At 39.9% G+C, this 26,159-nt stretch overlaps 2 protein-coding genes across 3 annotated transcripts; one reads left to right on the top strand and one right to left on the bottom strand.

Annotated features, from left to right (window-relative positions):
• Window positions 1-800: 800 nt before the first annotated feature.
• Window positions 801-14,375, bottom strand: plekha3 (pleckstrin homology domain containing, family A (phosphoinositide binding specific) member 3). 2 transcript variants are annotated; one of them, XM_052027119.1, is made up of 8 exons: window positions 14,009-14,375; window positions 12,468-12,584; window positions 11,983-12,138; window positions 11,300-11,436; window positions 10,478-10,648; window positions 10,250-10,293; window positions 6,189-6,316; window positions 801-5,330 (listed from the first exon to the last, which is right to left on the bottom strand). In XM_052027119.1, exons 1-8 carry the CDS (start codon window positions 14,046-14,048, stop codon window positions 5,194-5,196), a joined length of 930 nt encoding a protein of 309 aa, XP_051883079.1. In that variant the 5' UTR covers window positions 14,049-14,375; the 3' UTR covers window positions 801-5,193. The 2 variants fall into 2 exon arrangements, with proteins under 2 accessions (XP_051883079.1, XP_051883084.1); XM_052027124.1 differs by having other exon boundaries at window positions 6,189-6,313; window positions 14,009-14,267.
• A 109-nt stretch (window positions 14,376-14,484) lies between these two features.
• fkbp7 (FKBP prolyl isomerase 7) lies at window positions 14,485-24,495 on the top strand. Its single transcript, XM_052021716.1, has 4 exons — window positions 14,485-14,798; window positions 19,301-19,452; window positions 20,821-20,948; window positions 24,075-24,495. The coding sequence occupies exons 1-4, from the start codon at window positions 14,599-14,601 to the stop codon at window positions 24,234-24,236; spliced, it is 642 nt and encodes a 213-aa protein (XP_051877676.1). The 5' UTR covers window positions 14,485-14,598; the 3' UTR covers window positions 24,237-24,495.
• The last annotated feature ends 1,664 nt before the right edge of the window (window positions 24,496-26,159 follow it).

Raw genomic sequence — 26,159 nt, 5'->3', positions numbered from 1 at the left:
TCAGTGAGATCATCGGTGATCTAATCTTGGGCTCAGCTCCACTTTCCTCAGAACTCCTCGATTCTTCTGTAGACCAAAAACCTGTTTGTCACACCTTGCCTCTCCCTGAGGTAGAGAATGCCAAGGATTTATGACCGATGAGAAGTAGTTCCTTCTCATTGCTATCTTAAATGGACAACCATTATTTTGAACCATTATTCTGGCCTCTATTGACCCTGTCAAGCCCCTTCAGAATCTTTTACGTTTCAATAATATCTAGTTTAACCAGAGACTATGGGAAAGTTATGGATTTCTTTGTGAAGAAAATAGCTTCAGTTTTCCTAATGTTTAAACTGGAAAAAAAAATGATGGCTCTCAAAGGAGTTGAATCCAATTCAACAGATTAACACAGGCATCACAATGTTGTTTCTTGTATCAATGCCCATAATAGAAGAGGGCATTTAGCTCTTTGCACCTGCACAGCCAGTCATTAAGATCATGACTGAAATTTCAGGAAGCATCACCTTCCTGCACTAAATCATAATTGCTCGACTTCCCTTAAAATAAAAATCTACAATTCTTTGCCTTGAATACACTCTGATCAAGCCTCTTAGATAGAAACTGCCAAAAGGTTCACTACCAAGTGGTGAAAATATCTCTCATCCCTGTCTGGACTGGCCTGTGTATAGTTTGGGACCATGACTTCCTACTCCCTGCATTCCCACTGTGGGGAAATATCAATTCTGTATCTACCATACCATTATCCAATTTTAAATCCTACTATAACTGTAAGAACTATTGGAACAAGGCAAAAAACCAAAGACAAGGCAGCAAAAGAAAGTTTTTATTCATATGTTTCAGTGTAGTGGACAATTAAAACTAATATTCTATTAAAATATTTCTTCATACATACATAGAATGCAAGTTTGTCTTTAACTACAAAAGAAACTTAATCAACTAATTCACCTGAATGTTGGTTTTGGTCCAGAAGGAACACATTGTTTGGGACCACAAAAAAAGTTATAAAAAAATTAATCAGCAAATACATACATTCATAGATTGTATATTAAAGCCCATCTCTGACAACTGCACTTAATAGTGTTCTGATAATTGTGATAGAATCAATGGCTGGTTGACATGTGTCAGTTGGTCAATGAATAGGGCTGCAAAATGAAAAGTGAAATTGAAAAATTCTAACTATAGGTAAACTACTTTTAAACAGTTCTCCATCCTTTAAGTTCTACTAACATGAATAATTTTGCATCAAGACTTGATCATCTTCAAGTGTGTTACTAACATTTTTATAAGCAGTCTCAAATTTATAACTAATATTTTCTCAAAAACAAGAAAATAGTTTGGACAGACTGAAGTTTTTTTTTTGGGGGGGGGGCAGAGGGGGGGGGGGGAGGGAGATGCAGGTTTATTGCTTTGGTTGAATATGTCTCCCCAAAAATTAATACTTCAGCAGTGTCTGGTTAAACTTAACCATTTTACCAAAAAACACAAGATACTGTATTATATCAATTAATTCAGAATGGAAAACAATGAAATCTCAATGATCTGTTTTATGGTGTAGTTAAACACCACATAAATAATGAAACCATAATGTGGATAACATCAGCCAGAATGGAGTACTAAAGTTTTGAAGAGTTAAATTTGGCTCAGGAGTATAGAAATAGACATGGAATTTCTCACAAGGTCAGAAGATAGTAAATGGTCACTTAAAAAAGCTACTTAAAAAGACAAGATTACTTGTAAAATTTAATTTATGACTGTAATTCATTCTATACTGTCAGCAGGACAGGTGTTCATTGATGGCTTGGACAAACAATTTCAAGTAGTTAGTTATCTATGAGACTCTAATGGAGAAGTTGTGTTTTAGGAAACATGCCCATTTACATTTTCCTATCTAATCATCATACTATGAGTGGCTTGTTCAGTAATTCAGACTTACTTTTGTACAAAACATTATACAAAGGAGGAAACTTTAAATGAAATAAGTAATAAGAATTGAATGTTTATTCAGATTATGTAACACCATTGACTTTTTTTAAAAAATATGCAACTGAAAAGATGACAAAAGTCAGTACACCATTGTTTCTAATCTTCTGCCTAAATCACCCAACTTTAAATTGACATTAAGAGCTCAAAATTGTATCCATTTTATTACTGGGTCTGTGTGACATATTACCATCCTGCCTGCAAATTCCATATTCTCTTCAGATTCTATTAATAGATAATAGCTTTGAATTCTTGGTTTATCATAATTAGCACAACTGATTGTCATGACAGCAGGTACATGTACATATAACAGTCCACCAGAGTTTCAAAATATTCCGTCATCTCTATTTAACAATTAAAAGCAGAGATATATTAGGTTCTGATGGGAATGAAATTTTGCATGTTAATTTCTCACTACAATTTAAGTCTGGATCAGCATATATTCAGAACAGTTTAATTTCTTTTTATAGAGTTGTCATTGAAAAAAAGCAGAAAATGGTATGAAACAAAAAGCTATTTCACACACCAAACCAGCAAATCCTAAAGAATATCCTGACAGTAGTACTATTGTCCATTCCCTATAGGTATTTACATTCACTGAAAGCAAAATTCACATTTTATACATTGACATTATAAATCATGCTAAAATCTTAATGGCTTCATATTACCTAATTAGGATTATAATACTTCAAAATACCTGCTCTAAAGTACATTAAACAATTGTGAAGTTCTTTAAGTATGTGAATGTATTATCCTTTAATCTATTATAGTTAATTACTTAAAAAGCATCAAAATTCCAAAAGTGAACAATGTTATTTAATTGTAATTTTAAACAGTGGAAAACATCACTAATAAAACTTAGTGCTGTATACTTAAGACACAGATAAATGGGAAATTTTCTTCCCTCTGTTCCAGCTTTAATTCTTGCTGCTGAGCTCTGGGTTCAGTTCGTATATTTATCCAAGGGGCCTTTTAATCATGTGTAAGCCATGACAATATTAACAACCCTTGATGTATACAAAATAAAAAAAATAGGTGTGGGGGTTTACTGGAATACAGAAGACACAATAGAACTCAATTCTGTCATCACAGACATATGTTAATAGGGTGACAAGGTTGACAACAGTTGGCAATTAAAATTCTGGCTGGATTTTCCTCTCCTGTGACCCAGGTAACCAATGTCAACATTGGTACTCCAATTGAGATCAGGTAACTCACAAACTGAAGGCTTTGATGTATTATTCAGCTTTTAATGGAAGAACTCAATTATTGACAAAACTGTAAAATCATGATTCTTAAGTATAAATGCATGAACTGATAATCTTGTAAAGAAATCTGTCCATTAAGTTTTGTATGCAAATTCTTAATATTCACAAGCAAACTGGTAGCCTGGTTAATAACTTTATATTAACATATTACCACTAATTGGTATCATTAATTCCATTATTCACTAGTAAGTTGAAGATTTTACATGCTTAATACTTCAACAGCTGGTTTATGGAACCAAGTTTGGGCAATCTCCTCCTGGACTAGAACACAGGTTTCTGGAGATCAAAAGTGCTGTACCCCACACACCAGTGAGTCATAACAAAGATATCCTGTATTCAACATGTCTGAAATGTAGTTTTTACAAACTGCTCACAACATTATCATGACACATTGTCTATTATCAGAAAATACACATCTCTTAAGACCTTAAAATATTTTTCATTTAAAATAATGTGGAGAGTGGAGTCTAAAAACACTGGAATGCTGTTAGTTTAATGTGCAGTAAAACAAGGGTCAAATACACTACTATTGTTTCCACTAAATTTGCTGAAACAATTTAATTCCATCCTTTTTTGTAATTATATCACTTATATTGGAAGAAATGGATGTGCAGAACAACCTACATTGACAGCACACCCAGCATATAAATAACAGACAACAAAATTAGAATAGAAGGGATTTCAACTGTTGATTGGTATTGAAATTATGCAAATTATTTACACATTCTTGGGAAAAGTTGGCCAAAGAATCCTCTTGTAGGTAGGTCATCTTCTAATTTAAATGCACCAAGTCCAGATAACAGTTTTGTAAGATCTACAGTTTACTGTTTGTTCTGACATTATTTCAGATTTCTTCTTAAATATGGCACAGGTGATAAAGAGATGCAAGAGCATGTAAATCTCTCTAATTGCAGAACCAGTTAAATTTCTGCAAATAGACTGGAAACAACTGGCTAAGGGAATAAGAAAAATGGTTTCTTTTAAACCACTGGGCAATAACACTTTTGTTTTCTATCTTGGCCAAATAAACTATTAAAAGGTCTCAACTCAAATGAAAATCTCTTCCCTTTACCTCAGCTGGAGATGGTCATTATAAAAAAAAGTAACTTATTTTCTATAGTTGCCAGCTACAGTTTTTGTATCTGGATCACTATTTCATTAATTTATTTTTATTGGATATAAAATACACCTGTTCCATTGCCTTTAAAAATGAAGTGGATAGAATCTACTCGTTTCTCTTTCAAAAAGGTAATGCAGAGCACAATAGCTTTAACTTTATGCTTCAGAAACTGTTTCTACACATATGAGTTCTGGTATAACCAGTACTAATTGGCTGCTATTAGAAAAGATGAAGCACAATCCAAACCTCATCCTAAAACAGTATTCAGCACTCATGTACATAACAGGTTTCACTCAACATGTACAAACTACAAAGTCAAATAAAAGGTGTAAACAGAAACAACATCTAACTGCAATTCTTCCAGAATGCTCATTCTTTAAGGATACACAGGTGCATACAATGAATTTGTACAGCCCCAAGGATTCAATTCCTCCTCTCAAATCTCTTCTGGCAACAGTCACGAAAGTACACACTGCTGTCTATGCTACATCCTTATTTTTCCACTCAAGCTTCACAGTTGGTATTAACTCTTAATGGCACCATTGCTCTTTATGGCAAAGTTTTGAATCAGATGATCACTGATCCTTAATGGATTTATTACACAATACTGTAGAAAATACAGTTGTAGCTTACTGGAAATATATAATAGAAATAAGGTTAGGTAAGCTTGTCAAGTTTTCTGATTTGATGTAGCATCATAAAGTGCAGAGAAAGCCGTTTAACTGGGAAATCATTTCCCTTTGTTGCAATATCTAAATGCCAGCAGTAATTGCATAGCAATATTATTGGAGTGACCATATCTTAAATCCATTTTAATTCAAATTTTCAACTTGAAAGTGCAACAAAAGGACTTTCTGTCTCTGTTTTATTCCTTGAGATTGCAGCATTTTCTTCCGGAATGGTCACTGGAGGGAATTCACCATTTGCAGTCAATAAAGAATTTCGAGAAATTTGAGCAATCTCTGTAAGAGTTAAAACAATGAATTTACAATTTTAGGGTCAATATATTTATTTTCTCTCCAAGAACTGTGTTTCAGACCACAGAGTTTAAAAGGTTTCAACTTAATGGTTAAATTTTGTTCTGCACAGAGCTGAGAAGATGCATTTGCTGCAGGCCAAAGATCACAGAAACAGGCCCTCTGGACCACCGAGTTTGCACTGATTCTAAAGCACCCATTTACACTAATTCCATTTATCATTTTCCTCACATTCCCATCAACTTACTCCCCACCCCCATTAGAGGCAATTTACGGTGGCCAATTAACCTATTAACCCACACATCTCTAGAATATGGGAGGTTACCAGAACACCTCGAGGAAACCCACGCAGTCACAGTGAGAACACGCAAACTCCACACAGACAGCACCAGAGATTGGAAATTGTTCCAAGTCACTGGAGCTTCGAGTCAGGAGCACTGTGCTGCCCCAAGATAGGTCAAGTATAGGTCTTATGGTGGCTTATCACAACAATCATAAGGCGTAGTCTAAACCCACAGCTGCCCAATCAACAATCTACGTCAGTGGCATTTCTACTGTTAGATCATTGCTCCATTACAAAGCTCATAAGCCAATTGATAATTAGGTTTAATGTAGAAAACTATCCCAAAGCACTTCATAAAAAGGCAAAATTGAATATGAAAACAAAGAAGGAGCTTTTGGGGGGTGGGGGGGGAGGGGGTGTCAATTAAAAGCCTGGAAAAAAATGATTTACACAGGGCCTTAAAATTTCCTTACTAATTTAAATGATTATATTAAATTTTACAATGAATTTATTATTAACAACACATATGATTCTTCAAAAGGATCAATTTCAATACTTACTTTCTGGATCATCTAGAGCGCCATCACTGTATGATTCAGTATCTGAATACGTCCGTATTCTCCTGTGTACATCAGGACGTGATGTTGCAATAATATTTTCCTTTTGGCAATTAGTGTCCAGTTTCCTGCTAAAGGCAAAATTTAAACTTAACTCAAGTTTTGAGAATGAAATCACATATACCTCAAGATGCAAGGTACTGATAAAGGTAGTGTTCTGGTGGTCACATAGTGACCTGGTAGTGCTCATAATTGCAAAACCCAAAGCACAACAACAGCGAGTAAGATGGAATGTTTTGATTAGAACTTAGCTATAACATTTATAGCAATTGTGTTCATGCAGTATCACGTGCCATCTGATAGTGAAGGTAGGAATAGGAGGAGATGGCAAATGAATGAGTGGCTGAGGAGTTGGTGCAGGAGGGAAGGTTTTAGATTTTTGGATCATTTGGATCTCTTCTGGGGAAGGTGGGACCTGTACAGAGAGGACGGGTTGGGGGGGGGGGGGGGGGGGGGGGGCAATATCCTTGCAGGCAGGTTTGCTAGGGTGGTTCGGGAGGGTTTAAACTAGTTTGCGAGGGGGATGGGAACCAGAGGGGTAGGTCAGAGGAAGAAGTGGATGGGGAAAGGTCAGATCTAACATGTAGAGAGGCTTTGAGGAAGGAGAAGCAGAGTACAGGGGTATAAAAGTCAAAAGCTGGATGGGCTAAAGTGCATTTATTTAAATGCAACAAGCATCAGGAATAAGGGTGATGAACTGAGAGCTTGGATAAGTACATGGGACTATAATATTGTGGCCCTTGCAGAGACTTGGCTGTCACCAGTGCAGAAATGGATATTGAATATTCCTGGTGTTCAGTGTTTTAAAAGGGATAGGGAGGGGGGAGAAGAGGAGGAGGGGTGACGATACTGGTCAGGGATACTATTACAGCTGCAGAAAGGGTGGATTCAGTATGGGTGGAAGTTAGGAACAAGAAAGCAGTTACTCTACTGGGAGTATTCTATAGGCCCCCCGGTAGCAGCAGGGATACTGAGGAGCAGATTGGGAGGCAGATTTTGGAAAGGTGCAAGAATAACAGGGTTGTTATCATGGGAGACTTCAACTTCCCAAATATTGATTGGCACCTGCTTAGTGCCAAAGGTTTAGATGGGGCAGAGTTTGTTAAGTGTGTCCAGGACAGATTCCTGTCACAGTATGTTGACAGGCCGACTAGAGGGAATGCCACATTAGATCTAGTATTAGGTAATGAACAGGGTCAGGTGACAGATCTCTCGGTGGGTGAGCATTTAGGGGACAGTGACCACTGCTCCATAACCTTTAGCATTGTCATGGACAAGGATAGGAGCAAAGAGGACGGGAAGATACCTAATTGGGGAAAGGCAAATTATGAGGCTACAAGGCTAGAACTTGAGAGTGTAAATTGGGATGACATTTTTTGAAGGGAAATGTACTATGGAGATGTGGTTGATGTTCAGGGATCTCTTGCAGGATGTGAGGGATAAATTTGTTCCGGTGAGGCAGAGAAAGAATGGCAGGGTGAAGGAACCATGGGTGACAAGAGAGGTGGAACAACTAGTTAGGATGAAGGCAGCAGCATACGTAAGGCGTAAGCAGCAAGGATCAGATAGGGCTTGTGAGGAATATAGAGTAGCAAGGAAGGAACTTAAGGGCTGAGGAGAGCAAGAAGGGGACATGAAAAGGCTTTGGTGAGTAGGGTTAAGGAGAATCCCAAGGCTTTTTTCTCGTATGTGAAGAGCAGAAGGATGACGAGAGTAAAGGTAGGTCCGATTAAAGACAAAGCTGGGAAGATGTGCCTGGAAGCTGTGGAAGTGGGTGAGGTTCTCAATGAATACTGCGCTTCAGTATTCACCAAGGAGAGGGGCCTTGATGACACTGAGGACAGTGTTGGTGAGGTTAAAGTTCTAGAGCATGTAGATACCAAGACAGAGGATGTGTTGGAGCTGTTAGAAAATATTAGGACAGATAAGTCCCCAGGGCCTGACGGAGTATTCCCCAGGCTGCTTCGCGAGGCGAAGGAGATTGCTGAACCATTGGCTAGAATCTCTGAGTCCTCATCGTCCACGGGAATGGTACCGGAGGATTGGAGGGTGGCAAATGTTGTCCCCTTATTCAATAAAAGGTAGTAGGGATAGTCCAGGGAATTACAGACCAGTGAGCCCTACATCTGTGATGGGCAAGCTGTTGGAAAGGATTCTAAGAGATAGGATCTATGAGTATTTAGAGAATCACGGACAGCCTGAGATAGGGTTCTTTGAAGAGGTGACCAGACAGATTGATGAGGGTAGTGCAGTAGATGTGGTCTACATGGATTTTAGTAAGGCATTTGACAAGGTTCCACATGGTAGGCTTCTTCAGAAGGTCAGAGGGCAAGGGATCCAGGGAGGCTTGGCTGTGTGGATTCAGAATTGGCTTGCCTGTAGGAAGCAGCGGGTTGTGGTGGAGGGAGTGCATTCAGATTGGAGGGCTGTGACTAGTGGTGTCCCACAAGGATCGGTTCTGGGACCTCTACTTTTCATGATATTTATTAATGACTTGGTTGAGGGGGTAGAAGGGTGGGTTAGCAAGTTTGCAGACGACACAAAGGTCGGTGGTGTTGTGGATAGTGTGGAGGGCTGTCGAAGCTTACAGAGGGACATCGATAGGATGCAGAGCTGGGCTGAGAAGTGGCAGATGGAGTTCAATCCAGAGAAGTGTGAGGTGGTACACTTTGGAAGGACAAACTCCAAGGTGGAGTACAAGGTTAATGACAGGATTCTGGGGAGTGTGGAGGAGCAGAGGGATCTGGGGAGGTCCATATCCACAGATCGCTGAAAGTTGCCTCACAGGTGGATAGAGTAGTTAAGAAAGCTTATGGAACGTTAGCTTTCATAAGTCGTGGGATTGAGTTTAGGAGCCACAAGGTAATGATGCAGCTCTACAAAACTGGTTAGACCACACTTGGAGTACTGTGTCCAGTTCTGGTCGCCTCATTATAGGAAGGATGTGGAAGCATTTGAAAGGGTGCAGAGGAGATTTACCAGGATGCTGCCTGGATTGGAGAGTATGGATTATGAGGAGGGACTAAGGGAGCTAGGGCTTTACTCATTGGAGAGGAGGATGAGGGGAGACACAATAGAGGTATACAAAATATTAAGAGGAACAGATAGAGTAGACAGCCAGCGCCTCTTTCTCAGGGCACCAATTCTCAATACAAGAGGGCATGGCTTTAAGGTAATGGGTGGGAAGTTCAAGGGAGATATCAGAGGGAGGTTTTTCCCACCCAGAGAGTGGTTGGTGTGTGGAATGCGCTGCCTGGGGTGGTGGTGAGAGGCTCATACGTTGGTCAAGTTCAAGAGATTGTTAGATAAGCATATGGAGGAATTTAAAATAGGGGGATATGTGGGAGGAAGGGGTTAGTCAGTCTTAGGCATGGTTTAAAGGTCAGCACAACATGGTGGGCCGAAAGGCCTGTATTGTTTTATGGCAACAGTGACCATACTGATCAAAATATTAAGCTAGACAAATTTTGGCATTTCTTTTTTTTTTGCATATTTTTCTAGATATACCAGCTACTCATGTACCCATACCAGGAAATGCACTTTTTAAACATCTGCCACTGTCTCCTACCCTTTCAACCATATTCTTGACTTTCTCTCTAATCCACCCCAATCCTTAATGTAAATATCCACAGTCTTATAAACCTGCCTTTGCTGAATCCCACGACATCATCTTGCATATCCCCAGAGTCACATGAATCTCTGGGCAGGAAAACAATGTAATCCCATTATTAAACAACATAGGATATACAACACAGAAACAGGCCATTCGGCCCAACCAGTCCACGCCTTCATTTATCCTCTACAGAAGTCTTTTAGTCTTTCCTCATCCAAATCCATTAGCCAAATTCTCTTTTCACATCTTAAATGTACGCTTGTCCACCCTCCCCATGATTGCAAATGCACCATCTGGCTTCAACCATTCCCTGCAGTAACAAGTTCCACATTTTGGGCAATTACTAATACCAAGTACAATTTATATTAATAACAGAACTTCTTTCCCTTACCCATCATAAAGAATGGTACCAGGATGACTAATTGATCGTTTCATCTGCAATATTGAAAAAGAAATTTTAATTTAGATGACTTTCAAATTGATACTTGTATCACTGTTCAATTTATATCAAGTGTAAGTCACCAAAAAGAAAATTAAAAATTACACAAGAAGAAAAGGAGCAGAAAAAAATGCAGAAGCATCGGTAAATGTATATTTGTTCCTCTTAATAGAGCCATACCCGGACCATCTGAACTGGTGAAGGTGATACAGGAGAGACCAGTGGATCAGAGTGAGAAAACTGGAACATTTCTGGCTTAAACTTGGCATTGGCTATTTTCATACACTCTTCAAGAGTTGTAATGAAGGTATTACATGTGGCACTGAGCAAAGAGGAGGCTTCATTCATGTTCTGAGAAACAAAAATATGTTAATTTTATACAATCTGTAAGTGCATACAGCAAGTTACAGGCACACAATCGGGATAAAATTACCCAAATACTAACAAGCAGACTAAACCTTTACTATACCTTTATATAATTTACAGGTTCCAAAACAGTAAATTAACAAATATGAAGCTACACTTTATTTTATTTGGGAAAATAAGTTAGCACAAAAAGTAGATGCATAGAAGAGCAATTACCTAAAAATAATCCCATAATCATCTAAATAGAAAGGTGTTGTCTACACATTTCATAATGTTTACACAGAGATAGCAAGGCTTTCAAAAATCACAAAGGATTTGTAAAGGCAGAAACAATATAATAACGCAAGATTAGTTTTGATGGATGAATGAAGGAATAAGGGTATAAGGCAAATATATGTGAACAGAAGATTTTTCTTGGGTGAAGGACAAATTGTCTGTTTGTGTGTAATTTCAATGCACTTTTCTAAACCACTAAGACAATTTAATTAAAGCAAAGCAATCTGGCAGCCTGAACAGAAACTTTAAAATTTGTATTTTGGATCTTCTAATCAGTTTCATTAGATACTAGCTATAATTAATAACAAGAAATACACACACAACTAGATCTATTCACTACAATATATTCTGATACTATACCTCAGCAGGTGGCATCAAACCTGGCTGACCCTGTTTAACAGACTCTTGTATTGTATGAACTTGCTGCATTAATAAGTCACAATACAACCGAAGCTCTGACATCTTAGTTTTGAGAGATTCGTTGGTTTCATTGATTTCTGCAGATTTCAAATAATACACAATTTACACATATGAACTAATATATTAATATACCATATTTACACATGAAAATTCACCAATGTGCAGTTCATGAGCAGAAAGCAGCAGTTAGAATAGTCTGATGAGGACCAACACCAATATTAGCCTGACAATTTAATCACAATCTTTTGCAAACCAAGTTCAATTTATAAAACGAATTATTTTACAGTTAAGAGTGCAATTTATACTTTTTTTTTACTGTGGTAAAGTAAGATTGTAATAGTCATATTTACTTTCTTGATCAGCATGTTTAATAGGTGCAGCCATTAATTAGTTGACTTTGGTCAACATTTACCTATCAACATGTTGCCAAATATCTCAGATTTGATTCAACTTTGGAAAGAAAAATATAATAAATAATGAAAGACAACAACCACTATGAGTAACATCAGATGACAAGAAAAATTCAATTATTTATATAACAGTTTATTGAAAATAAAAGTTAGGGCAGATGGCTTTCAATTTCCTTTATGTACATTACAAATCTTGCTTGTATTTAATGTTACCTTTTTCTTTTTTAGTCCTGGTATCTGCAAGACATGCCTTTGAACTCCCTAGTGCCACTAACCACCTCTGCCGTTCAGCAGCATTGACTGATTTCACATAGAAATGTTGTTCTCCAGGAATAATCAGCTCCATTCGTGTGTTATCTGTTGGATGTACTGGTTTTAAAGAAGCATAAGTGATGAGGTGATCCCATGGTAAAGTACAACTACTTAAAAAAATCTCTTGAAGTTATAATCAAAAAAATAACGCCAACTGTCTAAATTCCATGGAAGTTAATGTTATCAGTTTTTGATCTTCTGAGAGAATAAAATCAATGCCTGGATATCCTACACTAAAATCTAAACAGATAATTTAAGCAAATCTGTTTAAGATTTCAAGATTAGAAGTATTTTCCTTACAGAATACAAAAGGAAATCCATGTCAAATTAATTTCATTTAATTACAACTAATTTCATTTGAGTTAGGGAAAGTGTTTACTACTTGCCTTTAATTTCACAAACAGCCATTTTGATACTCCCTTTGCTGCCTTTGTTAACATCATCCTGGGAATCATAGTAAGAAAGTATTCCATTATCTAGTATGAACCAACGAGGCTGCCAACCTAAGGAAGAGAAGTGACAATTGAAAGACAAAATTACTACTAGTTATTTGAAGCACTGATTTTTACAGGACAGGTACCAAGATCAGGACAGAATGAAGAAGGAAGAGAAGCAGCATATAGAAGTCAGCGACAGGAGGGAGGCTGGCAGGTGATAGGTGGAACCAGACTGGGTGTCGGTAGGGGGTAGGGGTGGGAAGAGAGCAAGAAGATTAGGCAGATGAAACCAGGTGCAGGAAGGAGGAGGTGGAGGAAAAGTGAATGAAGGGAGAAGAAATACACTTAGATAGGAGAAGTAATGGATTTTGTTAACGGGGGGGGGGGGGGGGAAAGAAGGTATGCAAAGGGTGAATAAAGGGAGAGACACACCAAGTGGACTGGTAGGAGTAGGAAAGGAACGCAGTGGGTGAGAGTTACATGAAACTGGAAAATTCTGTTTTCATAGTACATCAGGTTGTAGACTACCTAAGCAGTATATAAAGTGTTGTTCTTCTAGTTTGCATTTGGTCTCACTGTGGCAGAGGACAGACAGGTCAGTGTGGGAATGGGAAAGGGAGTTGAAATGAAGTACAACCGGAAGCTCAAGATGGCCATTGTCATGATCTTGCCAATGTAGAGAAGGCTACATTATCAGCACCGAATGTAATAGACCATGTTGGAGAATGTGCACATGAATGTTCACCTCACCTGGAAGGACTGTTTAGGTCCCTGGATGATAGTGAGGGATGAGTAAAAGGGGCAGGTGCTGCATCTCCTACAGTTGCAGGCAAAAATACTGGGTGGGTGGGAGTGATCCCATTGCAGTTAGCAGAAATAGCAAAGGATGATATGTTGGATGCAGAGGCTAATGGGGTGAAAGGCGAGGACCAAGGGAACTCTATCTCTGTCCTGTTCAGGGAGGGGTGGTGACAGCAGGTATCCAGGAAAAGGATGAAGTGTGTGTGTGTGTGTGGGGGGGGGGGGGTGGTGGGAAGTAACATTTCCAGGAGGAGGACATTTCAGAAGTCCTGGAGCAGAGAGCCTCATCTTCAGATCAGATGCAGCAGAGACAGAGAAACTGACAGAAAGGGAAAGGCATCCTTACAGGAGACAGGGTGGGAGCAAGTGTAGTCGAGGTAACAGTGGGAGCGGTTGGTTTTATGGCAGATATCGGTGGTTAGGTTTGTCTCTTGAGACGGGAGACCAAGAGATCCAGAAACAGAGAAGTGTCAGAGATAGTCCAGGCGGATTTGTGGGCGGGTGGAAGTTGGTGGCAAAAGATTGCTCCAGAATCCAGCATCTGCAGTCCCTAGAATACAGCCCTGACCACGTCCTGGTTATTACCCCTGATGTGGGCCGGTGAAGCTGGGGAGCAGCCAGGGCGGGGGGCGCTTGGCCAGGCCGGTGTGGACGGGAGCGCAGGGACGGCCAGCCCGGGCCCTGCTCACCCGTCAGGTAATTGGTCCACTTGTACAGGATCCCTTCCATCTTCGCATCTTACGGCGGCGCCTCGCTGCTGCCTCACTTCGCCGCGACCCCAGCGGACGCCGAGAGGCCCACGCCGACCTGCCACCTGGCTCTCATTACTGCGCCAGCATCGGCTCAGCCGCGGGCCCGGGCTCGGACCCAGCCTCGTCCACAGACCCTCCGCTCGACAGCATCCCGTCGCCAGCAACGCTCCGCCGGCTCCCCCGCCTCCCACCTCCGCACCGGAAGTACCTGCAGCAACGACGTCAAGCACAGACGTTACGTCGTCATGTGACTGCTCGGGATTTGGCCCTGGCGCTGTGGTTTTTTCCACTCTCGCGATATTTCGAGTTCAAGGTGGGGTGGGGTGGAGAAATTCATTGGGCGGCGACAAGTTGATTGATGGATGTCTCAACCAATAGAAAGGACGATCTTACCTACTGTTGCCCAGGGCGATGAGGGGATCACGTGGGGTGATGAGACGTGGCAGTGTGGTCCTTCACTGCGCCGCCTCAGCCCGGGGAACAGTTGCTGGTAGAGGCACCGCTCGGTGATTGCGGCCACATCCAGAATGAAGCGTCCTGGCGTTTTCCTGCTCTGTTTGCTGGCTTGTTCTGCGGTCTCAAATCACGTTGGCGCGTTCAAAGAAGAAGAAGTGAAAATAGAAGTTTTGTACAGGCCAGAACACTGTCAGCGGAAGAGCAAACGGGGAGACGCGCTTAATGCACATTACGATGGTTACCTTAGTGACGGGTCGCAGATTTATTGCAGGTAAGTTTAATTTGCACTTCTTAAGCTCTCTTTACACTTGCATTTAACATTTTGCGTAAATAGGGCCGTAATTTAAAATAGGCTACGTACCCTTAAATAACCTCATTATATTTGCTTTTTGTCAAAACCATGTTCAAGTTGCTCTCATGAGCCGAACCTATTGCTTATCTGCTCGGCATGTACTCCATCCTTCACTAGCTCCGATCTCTAATTGGTTTGAATAATGACTTTCGAAAAGTTTCAAACTTCTGGAGTTGACTGCCGATGGTTACTAGACCGGTAAGTTCTTCTGTTCATCAGCAACTCACCTTCTAACGGGGCTATATTAGAAGCTGGAGGCCGATGCCCCATCTGCGGTTACTTCGATTCCATTTCCCAGGTGTGGCGCGTAAAAGAATTTAAAATATTTGTTTATGTGTGCTAAACTCACTGTGAAGCTTCCAATTAAAGAGTCGTCCAGGTCTGCAAAGGATAGACAATGCTGGAATAAAAATCAAAACCTGCAGATGTTGGAGGTCTCAAATAAAAACAGAAAATGCTGGAAACACTCAGCAGGAAAGAAAAACGGTCAACTAACATTTTAGACCTGGGACCTTTCATCAGAACCCTTCATAGATAACGCTGACTTTTTCTCTCTATTACCAACTGTTGTCTTAAACCTCAATCCCCTATTTCCTACATCCTCACTGCAGTGAGTCCAACAAACTCCTGAACATCCTTGTCACCCAAATTGAGACCTTTTAGTTTGCTGGTTGTTTTGTGTACTGGGACAAAACTCTTATGATGTCCCATATTTGTACCTTCCTCTTGTTCCTCTCCAGTTCCCCTTCATGATTGTTGGAAACACATTCTGCCCATGAAACACAACACTGGCCTCTGGCCCTTTTCCAGCTAGATGGTTGATCACCCAACTTCTTTTTATGGTCTTTGTTACCTGATGTTAGTATTTCTCACTATTCTAGTGAAGTCCCATTCTCTCTCAGATATCCCATTATGACCCCTATTCTCATATCTTGGCCCTTGATCCTTTTATCCTTTCAGCCTCACTGCCCATCTTGAAATTCTTTCCCTTGATAAAACTCAAGTATGGTAGTTACTGAAAATTGTGCCCACTTTTGCAGTCTTCCAATTAGGTATTTCCCCACATCCCCAGTCTTGCAGTAGCAAAATGACTCTAATTAAAATCACAGATAACATCCACTGATCTGATGTGAAAATAAGTAATTTAAACCCTTCAGTCATTCTGCTGCCACTGATACTATTGACCACACCATCTTCACCAGGGCTCTTGCCTTGTTTCACTTCTAACGATCTGATTATACCAAGAGAATCACCACAAATGCTTTTATTACAGCGCCAGTGACCCGGGTTCAAGTCCGGCCACTGTCTGTAAGGAGTTTGTATGTTCTCCCCGTGTCTGTGTGGGTTTCCTCCGGGTGCTCGGGTTTCCTCCTACATTCCAAAGATATATGGGTTAGGAAGTTGTGGGCATGCTATGTTGGCGCCAGAAGTGTGGTGACACTCACGGGCTGCCCCCAGAACACTACGCAAAAGGTGTATTTCACTGTGTTTTGGTATGTACATGTGACTAATAAAGATCTTATCTGTCCACAATGGCCATCTTGAGCTCCCAGTTGAAAGCCATTTCAATCCTCTCCCAATTCCCACACCAACCTGTCTGTCCCCAGCCTCCTGCACTGCCAGAGTGAGGCTGAATGCAAACTAGAGGAACCGTGCCTTGTATTCTGTCTGGGCAGTCTACAGCCCAATGGTGTGAATACTGAATTCTCCAATTTCAAGTATCCTCTACTCCTTCCCCTCCACCCAGCGCCCCCCCCCCCGACTTTCTCTCTCCCTCTCATCCACCCAGGTCCTCTCGCACACCCCTCCTTTCCAACTTCCCTCCAGCCCCCTGCTACCAGTTTCTTTCCCCTTCCCCATCTGGTTCTATCGGCCTATCAACCACACATTCAACCCACTCGGTCCCTGGTCCCTTTTCCCCACCCCAAGTTATCATCTGCTCAGCATCCTCCCTTATCTGGTTCCACCCATCACCTTCCTTTATTAGATTCGATAATCTGCAGCCCTTTGATGTCTCCACATCACTTCCCAGCCTCAGTCTCCACCCCTCCCATCCCCACCTAGCTCAATCCACCCATCAATCACTCCTCCACATCCACATGTGGTTTGCCAGCTCCTGCCTCATTCCCTCCCCCTCACTTCATACTGGCTATCTCCCCTTTGCACTCTCAGTCCTGATGCAGGGTCTCAACCCGAAACGTCAGCCGTCCCTTTGCCTCCACAGATGCTGTCTGACCTGCAGTTTGTTTCTGACTCAGTCCAGCATTTACAGTCTCTTGTGTCTCCAGTTACATTAAAGGTCTATTCTTCCATGCCCACAACATTGTTGCCAGTGCTGCCACATTTCAGTGCTCAGCACATCAATTTGAAAACGGAGTACCAGTTCCATACGCATGCTAAAAATGCCTTGCCTTACCCCTCTGCTGCCTCTCTTCAGCCTTTTTTAAAGTATTGGAATGTCTTGCTAATTTCAAAAATGATGAATAGAAACTTTGTCCAATTAAATATTGAGAAAATGGAAACAGTTGCCTTCATTCACTGTTATGAGTTCTCTCCCTTGACCACCAGCTCCATGCCTCTCCCTGACCAGAATGAACCAGTCTGTTTGCAACTTGTGTTGAGATGGCTAACTCTGACCTTGCCTTTATTTGTTGAAATCTTCATTGATGCCATTGTTCCATGTACTCCTAGCTAGTCTCCCACATCCTAATCTCTGTAAACTTGAGGTCATTCCAAAGGTCTGCTGCCCACATCTTCAATGTGCACCAAATCGTGTTTGTTCATCATGCCTATGTTTGCTAGCCTACACTGGCACCTGATTAAGCAGACTTCTGGTGTTGACCCTTGCACCTCTTCGTGGTGTTGGCCTTCCATGTCTCCCTCACCTTCATCATTTCTGGTGCCATTGAATATATCAATGCTCGCTCTTCCAGTTCTGTACTCTTGCACATTCCTGAATTTAATAGAAGATTGCAGCCCCAAACTCTGGAATCTCTAATTAGGTTTTGTTGAAAGTGCTGCATTTGGCTTGTAGAAAAACATCATGGTGTTCTCCAGTGATTACAGGAAACAATTCAATGAGGATTGGGTAGTGTTATAAATTCAGCTTTGAATTGGTTGTCTATTGACCAACTACTACTTCAACTTGCAGACTAAAAGAAGTATACCTTTTATACAATTTACAGGTTCCAAATCAGTAAATTAACAAATATGAAGCTACACTTTATTTTACTTGAGGAAATAAATTGGCACAAAAAGTAGATGCATAGAAGAGCAATTACCTAAAAATAATAGCAAGGCTTTCAAAAATCACAACTGTGCATGAAATTCTACCATGCCAAAAAAAACTTCCTGAAATTGACCATAGATACAGAAATAAAACAATATTGATATATCCTGCTTTTTAAATAAAATCTGTTGTTAAATAGGAACATTGATCTGGTTAGGGGCATCAGTCATTGTGCATTTAACTTTTCACATGACTGCTTGAAGTTCCTATTGCATTTTCTTGCTCACTGTGTCACTATTCTATCCCGGCTTGAAATGACTAGTAGTAATGCCTAAAACTAACCTCTGGTTTTAGCATTTATTTTTCAATGCATCTGCACTAGGTGGCACCATCACCTCCCTTCTAGAAACTCTAAGACTCACAGCATCTTCGAATGTTAAGAGCTTCAAGACAATTGAGGACTTTATCATTTGTCTACTTTACAACTGCATTTAAATTTAAATGATTTTTTTCCCCCAAATGATTATAATTCCATTTTCTGCAGCTCATTCCAATCATAAACTAAATGATTGCACCCACTATTGCAGTTGATGGTTGCTCATCCCTTTTGATAAGTTGTTTCATTTTATTCCAAAATTTGTTTTGGGTAGGAATGATGCAAATGATTGAGACAAAATGGAAATCATCCAGATGCTTCTGATAACTAAAAATATATATAATCGCTGCAGGTATTGGCTCTGTGTTCTTTTAACCTGATTTTATAATGTAAGCAAAATTCTAGAAAAGGCTCACTTTCAACTTGGTGTAGCTACCAAATGCAATGGCTAAACAAATTAGATTTAAACATTTTTAATGATGGTTCTATTAAATTTGAGGTAACACTTCTTAAATGCTCAACTTTACATAGTTTATGAAGGGTAGAACCCAAGGGTGAAGTAGTAGTTTGTATTAATGCATGCAATAAAACATAGTAAAATGTACAAACTACTTAAATTTTTGGATTGAATTTCTGCCCGTTATCTAAAAGATCTTTTACTTGTATTCTGTGTGGAAAAAATTATTCTGGCTTTATTTTGCATATTGGTCAAGTGGTCCAGTTTCTCCATAAAACCATTTTCATTTTTAAGTTTTGCTATTCTGGTTTATTGAGATAGTTATACATTTTGTTAAATATATTCTGTTTCTCTTGTAGTCGTGAAGACAATAAAGGTCATCCTAAGTGGTTTCTGCTTGGTGTTGGCCAAGTAATAAAAGGATTAGACATTGGTATGACTGATATGTGTGAAGGAGAAAAAAGAAAATTAACTATACCACCTTCACTGGGATACGGAACATTTGGTAAAGGTAATATCGAAAATGAAATTGGTTAATAGGTTGCCCTGTTTAGTTTACAATATTACTTTTGCTATTCCATGGAAACCTCACTTAATCTAATGCAAGTTGATCAGCAGGCAGTGTAACAGAGCAGAACATGTTCACTGTTGGTATGAATTTCAGAAAGGAAGGATGCATGTATTTATTTGTCACATCAGAATGTGGAACATTTTAACCAAAAGCATGAATGTTATTTAAAATTTCATTTCAGGAATTATCTTTGAACACTTGAATATAAAACCTTTGTCTTGAAATGCACTGCAATGATGCATGATTACCTGTGAGACAACCTTTAGTACATTTTTATTAACGGAATGTTGCGATTGTTTTGGCACAAATTTATAGCATAATCGTTTCTAGCATGGTGTTCATTTTCTCTTTGCATGTGATACTTTTTTACATATCTGTATTTCCTTGATTGATGAGCAATGTCTCACTTCTGACATTTAAACTTTTGTACAGTGCTCCGGAAGAAGCTTTTTCCACCTGCAAATCCAGTGATATGTATGAGCATTCGTGCATGCTGAGAAAGATGACTGGTCTTGCTAGAGTAGAATGCATGTAGTTATTTCGATATGGTATGTACACTCTGAATTGGTCATTGAGTTACTAACTCTACTAATGAGAATGATAGACTTGTGACTGAGTAATAAATCAATAATGAATTTTCACAAGGGCTGTGTAGTTCAGGAAAAAGATGACAGTAAATGACACTTTGCCTGTATTGTTAAAGTACCATGAACAGATTTTTAAACAAAAATCCAACTCGTAATCAGTTACAGGAAGATTTGTAGGTGCTCACATTATCCAAAGTAAAAATAATGCAGTAGTTGGAGAGGTGAATCTAGAATAAGCACAAGCAAATTTCTAAATAAATTGGATGGTCCTCAAAGAAGAGGTTAAACACTTTGAGATAACTGCCATAGGAGAGCAGGTAGTGGTGGGGCAGGGTTGCAGGTGGAGGAGATTGTTACACTTGCCCTTCATGCACTAGGCAATAATTGACCTGTCTGGGCCTTGTTCGGTGTGGAAGAGCAATACACCTGAAAGTGACTCCTGGATGGGCACAATGTTTCTTCCTCCACTTGAAAGATCTTGGTATGATGCCCTTCTACACTATTGTTCTTGTTAGGCATGTGTGTGGAATTTCAGATGGCGCCAGGTAGGGTGCTCTTTTCCATAAGGGTGCAGCACTGGCTTACTTTAAAAGTAAGAGCATAAGCTACCCATTGCACGTGAATGGAGGAAGTGGCAGATCTTGATAGGCATGGTAGGAGGGCGGGAAGAAATTGAACTGACACTTAATTCGGTATCCTTTTTTCTTACTCTTCTACGCAGGTAAAATACCTCCCAATGCAACCCTGATTTTTGAAGTGGAACTCTATTCAGTGAGAAAAGGACCACGGAGTGTGGAGTCTTTTAATGCCATTGATTTGAATGGTGATCGACTACTTTCTCATGAGGAGGTATGCCAGATTTAAAATGATTGTTGGTTTCCTCTAAGGGTCAACAGGTATGGTAGCAGAGTGCACAGGTTATGATGTGCAGAGTCACTTAAGGTGCTGGGCAAGTGTCTGGCTTAATGATCTGATGACACGTTTGAACCCCTCTGTGGCTCTTGACAAATATAAAGCAAGTAATTGAATCAGGGATAATCATTTCAGTAATGGTAACTGTGAAATGTTTGGGTGGAGAAATTGACTTCACTAATGTCCATCAACGAAGGACCTCTGCCATCCTTTTTATTGGTCTAGCCTACTTGTGACTCTTAACTACCCAAATAAAGTGCCTCAATTCACTCAGTTCACAAGCAGTTAGGGATGAGCGATAAATACTGGCCAAGTCACTGATTACTACATCTTATGAACAATAACCAATTCAAAGTCTCCTCATAAAACCTCCCGCACAACTGAACAAGCCTGGCAAAGAGCTTTCCCCTGTGGTCTGCTACTGCAAGAGTGCAAAAGAAATTGGGCCAGGGATGGATGGGGGAAGTTGGAGGGGAGTTGACCAGATTAGTGGAAATGGGGGGAGGAGGGGGATGGAAGAAGGAAAATGAATGTGATTGGTTAGTGAATACTATCCAATCTAGGGGACTGCAATTTGGCAGTGGGGGGGGGGGGGGGATGTACTTGGGGACATGACTTGTTATTGATTAGTGTGGTGGGAGAAGTGGGAGTCTTGGGCAAGAGTTATGAGCTTAGTGCAGGGGCAAGGTGGATTCCAAAAGGAGGCTGAGTAGGTAAATTACTTAGAGACTTGATTTTATTAGGTTCCCACTGCTAGTTTGGAGCCTGCTTGTGAAGGTCCCATTTAAGTTTGTCCCCAGACATAGGCATGCTGGATGCTTCCTTATCACGAGTGGCCTATGGATGGTGTGGACCACTCAAACACCACTGAAGGTCCTGTAAGTAGGTCCTCTTGGGTGGACCCTTGGGATAGAGGATGACTTGTTTCCACTCTGGGTCTGTGGAACCTGAGGTTACTGAGGTCAATGTAGGAATGGCAAATGTTCCACATTTGGGACTGGAGGTGCTTAATGGGGTGGATGAGTAGTTTGTGAGATGGGAGAAGCACATCGCCATTGGTACAGGCCCACTGCATGGCCTTGACAGATGGAGTCCAAGCTCACATGTGCTTGTTCTCCACTCCTGGTAGTTTCTGGCACATGACCTCTCAATGAGGATGTTTTTTTTCCCCTAAGGAAGCTTTGTACACATTGCTGAAACTTTTCCTTGTCTGCCTGGTAATCTTTCTAAGACAGAGCTTAGGAGTCTGGTGTCAAATGTGATGAACGTGGCCTGCCCAATGTAGGCACATTGAGTGTAATCGGGGCCTTGGTAAATGAGTTCTTCAAACACTAAGTCAGATATGATCCATTTATTGGGGAACCATTGAACAAAAGCTGCATTTTATGCAACTTGCATGTGGTCCCAGATTTTTATTTGTTTTAATTTTCATGGAAATTAGATTGTGCAGCACACTAACATGGCATTTTGTGATCCCATTTCTAAGCAACTAAACATTGGTGCAAATGTGGGAATTTTTTTCTTGTATTTCTCAAATTTTGTGCTATTATAGCATGACAGACTTGTTGTTCCATTTGTCAGCATTAGCATTACCCTACTGATGAACATAGTATTCAAATAAAAAGTTCCACAAGAAACACTTGGATGTAGGTGTAAATTCCATTACCAACAGTGCTAAAGGGAAACTGGGAAGTTGGATTAGACTGTATGGCCTCTTTTTTTTGGCAGAGAGACAATGGCCCTCTTTTGAAACCCACCCTGCCCCTGCACCAAGCTTGTGACCCTTGGCCAAAACCTCCATTCCTCTCAACCTGACTTCTCTTCCACCCCCACCCTAACCAACTAGCAATCACAAGCCCTAAGTACCTCTTCCCCACTGCCAATTGTAGTCTCCTTATTCACTGACTTCAACATATGCAGCACACTGGCACCACTAGTAGAACTGTTACCCCACGACTCCAATGATCTGGGTTCAATCTTGACTGCTGGTGCTGTATGCGTTGAGCTTGTACGTTCTCCCTGTGACTGCAAGTGCTTCCCCTGGTCTTCTCCCTCTTAATTGGCCACTGTAAATTGTCCCTAGTGGGTAGGTAAATGGTAGAATCTGGGGGGAATAGATGGGAATTCGTGGAGAATTGTAAAAGGGATTGTTGTACTTGCTTCCCTTGTTCTGTCCTCTGTCAATAAATCCAAGAATGTTGTCTGCTTTTTTTAAACTATCCTGCCACATTCATGATCTAGATCTGCAGAACTAGGCACCAGTCCTCCTTGCCTTACTTTTTCGTTCCTGCTAAATTGTTGCATATCATTTCACTACCTCTTTCTGCCTATTTGCCAGACAATCTATGTCTCTTTGAAGTCTACTAGTATCCTCTTGTTTGTTACACCTACTGAATTTTTGTTATCAACTGCTGGCTTTAGTTCATTCTAATAGATCATTATGGAACTAGAAAGGCAGTCAAGTAATGCTAAAGCTCAATGCAATATTTTAGCCTCAACTTGCATTTTCTTCATTCTGTGCATTACAATTTAGGAAGGTGATGAAGGCCTTCAGTTTTAAGGAGAGACTGGAGAAGCTGGGGTTGTTCACTTCAGAACATCATATGTGAAGGAAGGTCTGATAAATTGTGAATGGCTTTGAAGTGATCTAAAAAGCATGGCTTTGAAGTCAGAGCACAGAAACAAGCCCTTCAGTTCACCAAGTTTGTGCCAGCCATCAAGCGCCTATTAAAAGTGACTGTAGTTGCCATAGATAACAAAAAATCTCTCCAATCTGATAGTTTATCACTCATCTCTAATTTTCTGCCCCATGATCACTTTTGTTTCCATGCTGCTACTGAACTTTTAATTCCATGGTTTTTAACTTTACCCACAAGTTTTTGTACTTCATAAAATGTTTTAAAAATACCCTTGTTTTAAAAAAAAATGTCCATTACTTTATTCAATTCGGAAGTGTTGTTTGGTGACTTTGCTGGAGTGTTTACTTTTGTATCTTTGCAATCTTCTATGACCTATGATTACTTGTGTAGATTTGAAAACTGCATTTTGTTTTTATAATTTCAGTTAAAGACGTATGTGCATGAAGAGTTTGCAAGAGATAATAGGATTAAAGATCCTTCTTATAAGGAAAAAGTCCTCCTTGATATTCTCCAGAAAAATGACCATGATGGAGATGGCTACATTTCTGCTAGGGAATACAATATTTTCCAACATGATGAGCTCTAGATTTGTGCTGTAAAATTAAATTTCTACCTAACTCAAGTGCAGTGTATTTTTTGTTTGATTCGAATCTCTACAAACTTCAAATTACTGCAGTGAGCAAACTTACTGTCAAGCACCACCCTTTGATGCCTAAAATGTTTTTAAGCCTAATGTTATGTTTGATATTCACAAAGATGGAGAACTGAATAACTCTGCTGTTTAGAATTCAAATGAAATTGTACTGTTTTGATCACTCAAATAAATATTTTGAACAATGAACTGTAATCACTTTTATCTGTCATTATTGAATTAAGTATGTAGATATGGGCTTTGCAGTCCTGTCAATTGATAGAGTTTGATTAAGATTGTTGATAGGTGAGTGATGGGGATGTGACATTTGAAGAAGCATCTTCTGATCTTATCCATTTGTGAGTTTATTCAACTTTAGATGATACTGCCTCTAAGACCTTGGAATTAGACTTCTGGCATTGAGCTCTCTGGCTGATGGCTGTTCATACCTTTTTTGGATGTCTGGAAATATCTCCTGCTCTTATGAATACGGACTCCGATTTCAACTTTGCCGCACCTCCACCATGCTCTTGAGTCCACAGCTGAGGTGTGGTCAGTGAAAGTATACAATCAAAAAATGGCATTTGTCCTGCATTTCAATGTTGTAAGTTCATCAATCGTCATGAGCCATACATAAGTCTCAATGGCTGATCAATTTAGTCATCTTGTAAGAGATTTTTTTCTGGTTCATATTTTTAAATTAAATGATTCTGGAGTGAAAGCAGATTTTTTTTAAAATCTGGAAAATGGGAAATTATTGACCAAATTGGAATAGAAAATTCCCAAGGGATATTAGGCTGGCAAACCATTGCCAAAAAAATAACCAAAACAATCTCTTGTTGCTTACAAAATTGTTTAAAATTGTTTTTATGATCAAATATTCATTGTGACACCTAACATTGATGCCTTACAAAAGATTAGACTCTTGGAACAACAGAATTTGAAATAGGTGATCATTTAATTATTTTCCTGAATTGCCTTTATTTGTTTAATGTTTTGAAACTAGTTTTAAAATTTTATTCCTCAATTGTTACTTTTTTTTAATTAAAAGTTCCAACGCTTTTGTTTAACTAAATTTGCTCTAGAGGGATTGATTTGTTATTCACCTAGCTACTGCAAGCTGTTTAAACACCTTACTAAATGCATTGAAAACCAAAACCACTTAAGACTATTGATGTATCTGAATTCCTACAATTTTTGAGTAGTGTAACCAAAAAGAAAGTTTTAGCAGGAAAAATTACAGAAAAAAACTTCAAGTAATGCAAATAGGAAAAGAGGTTAGAGGAGAAAATAATTCAATGATGTGAAGACTTTATGAAGCTCCTTCATGGTAGCACTCAGATTCTTGTGAGATCATGACCAGGATCAAAGTTGCACAATCCATCTGGTCACGTTTTCCCCATCTATCCATAGCCCTGCAATTTGTTTCAAATATCGTATCCCTATTTGAGTTTGCTTGCAGGCAGTGAGTTCCAGATAGCAACCACTCTCTGCACAACAGTTTGTTTTTATGCCTCCTGCCAAGTACAACAGCTTCGCAGTTTGCACTATCCAAATCAGTCATAATTTTGTGACACATTTATATCAAATTTTCACTCAAGCTTTTGTTTTTCTGTGAGGAGAACAACCTCACTATCTCCAGTTTAATGGTATAGATGTGCTCTCTCATCCCTGGAACTATTTCCGCTGCTCTTCTCCAGGACTTTAACATAACTAAATGCCTTCCGATTTAAGGCCAACCGTTCAGTTCATTAATAAATGCTGACCTTGTTAATGCAGCCCAGGTGCTGAAAACCTTTTTAAAAACTCCCTGTATTTGCATGATGAATACCTACAACGTATGATCCAGAAAACATTTCGGGTCCCTTATGCTTTTCA

This window comes from Pristis pectinata, chromosome 1 (assembly GCF_009764475.1).
Source record: "Pristis pectinata isolate sPriPec2 chromosome 1, sPriPec2.1.pri, whole genome shotgun sequence".
Taxonomy (NCBI): domain Eukaryota; kingdom Metazoa; phylum Chordata; class Chondrichthyes; order Rhinopristiformes; family Pristidae; genus Pristis; species Pristis pectinata.
The sequence above is the reverse complement of the archived record's forward strand: the minus strand, read 5'-3'. Positions and strand labels throughout refer to the sequence as shown.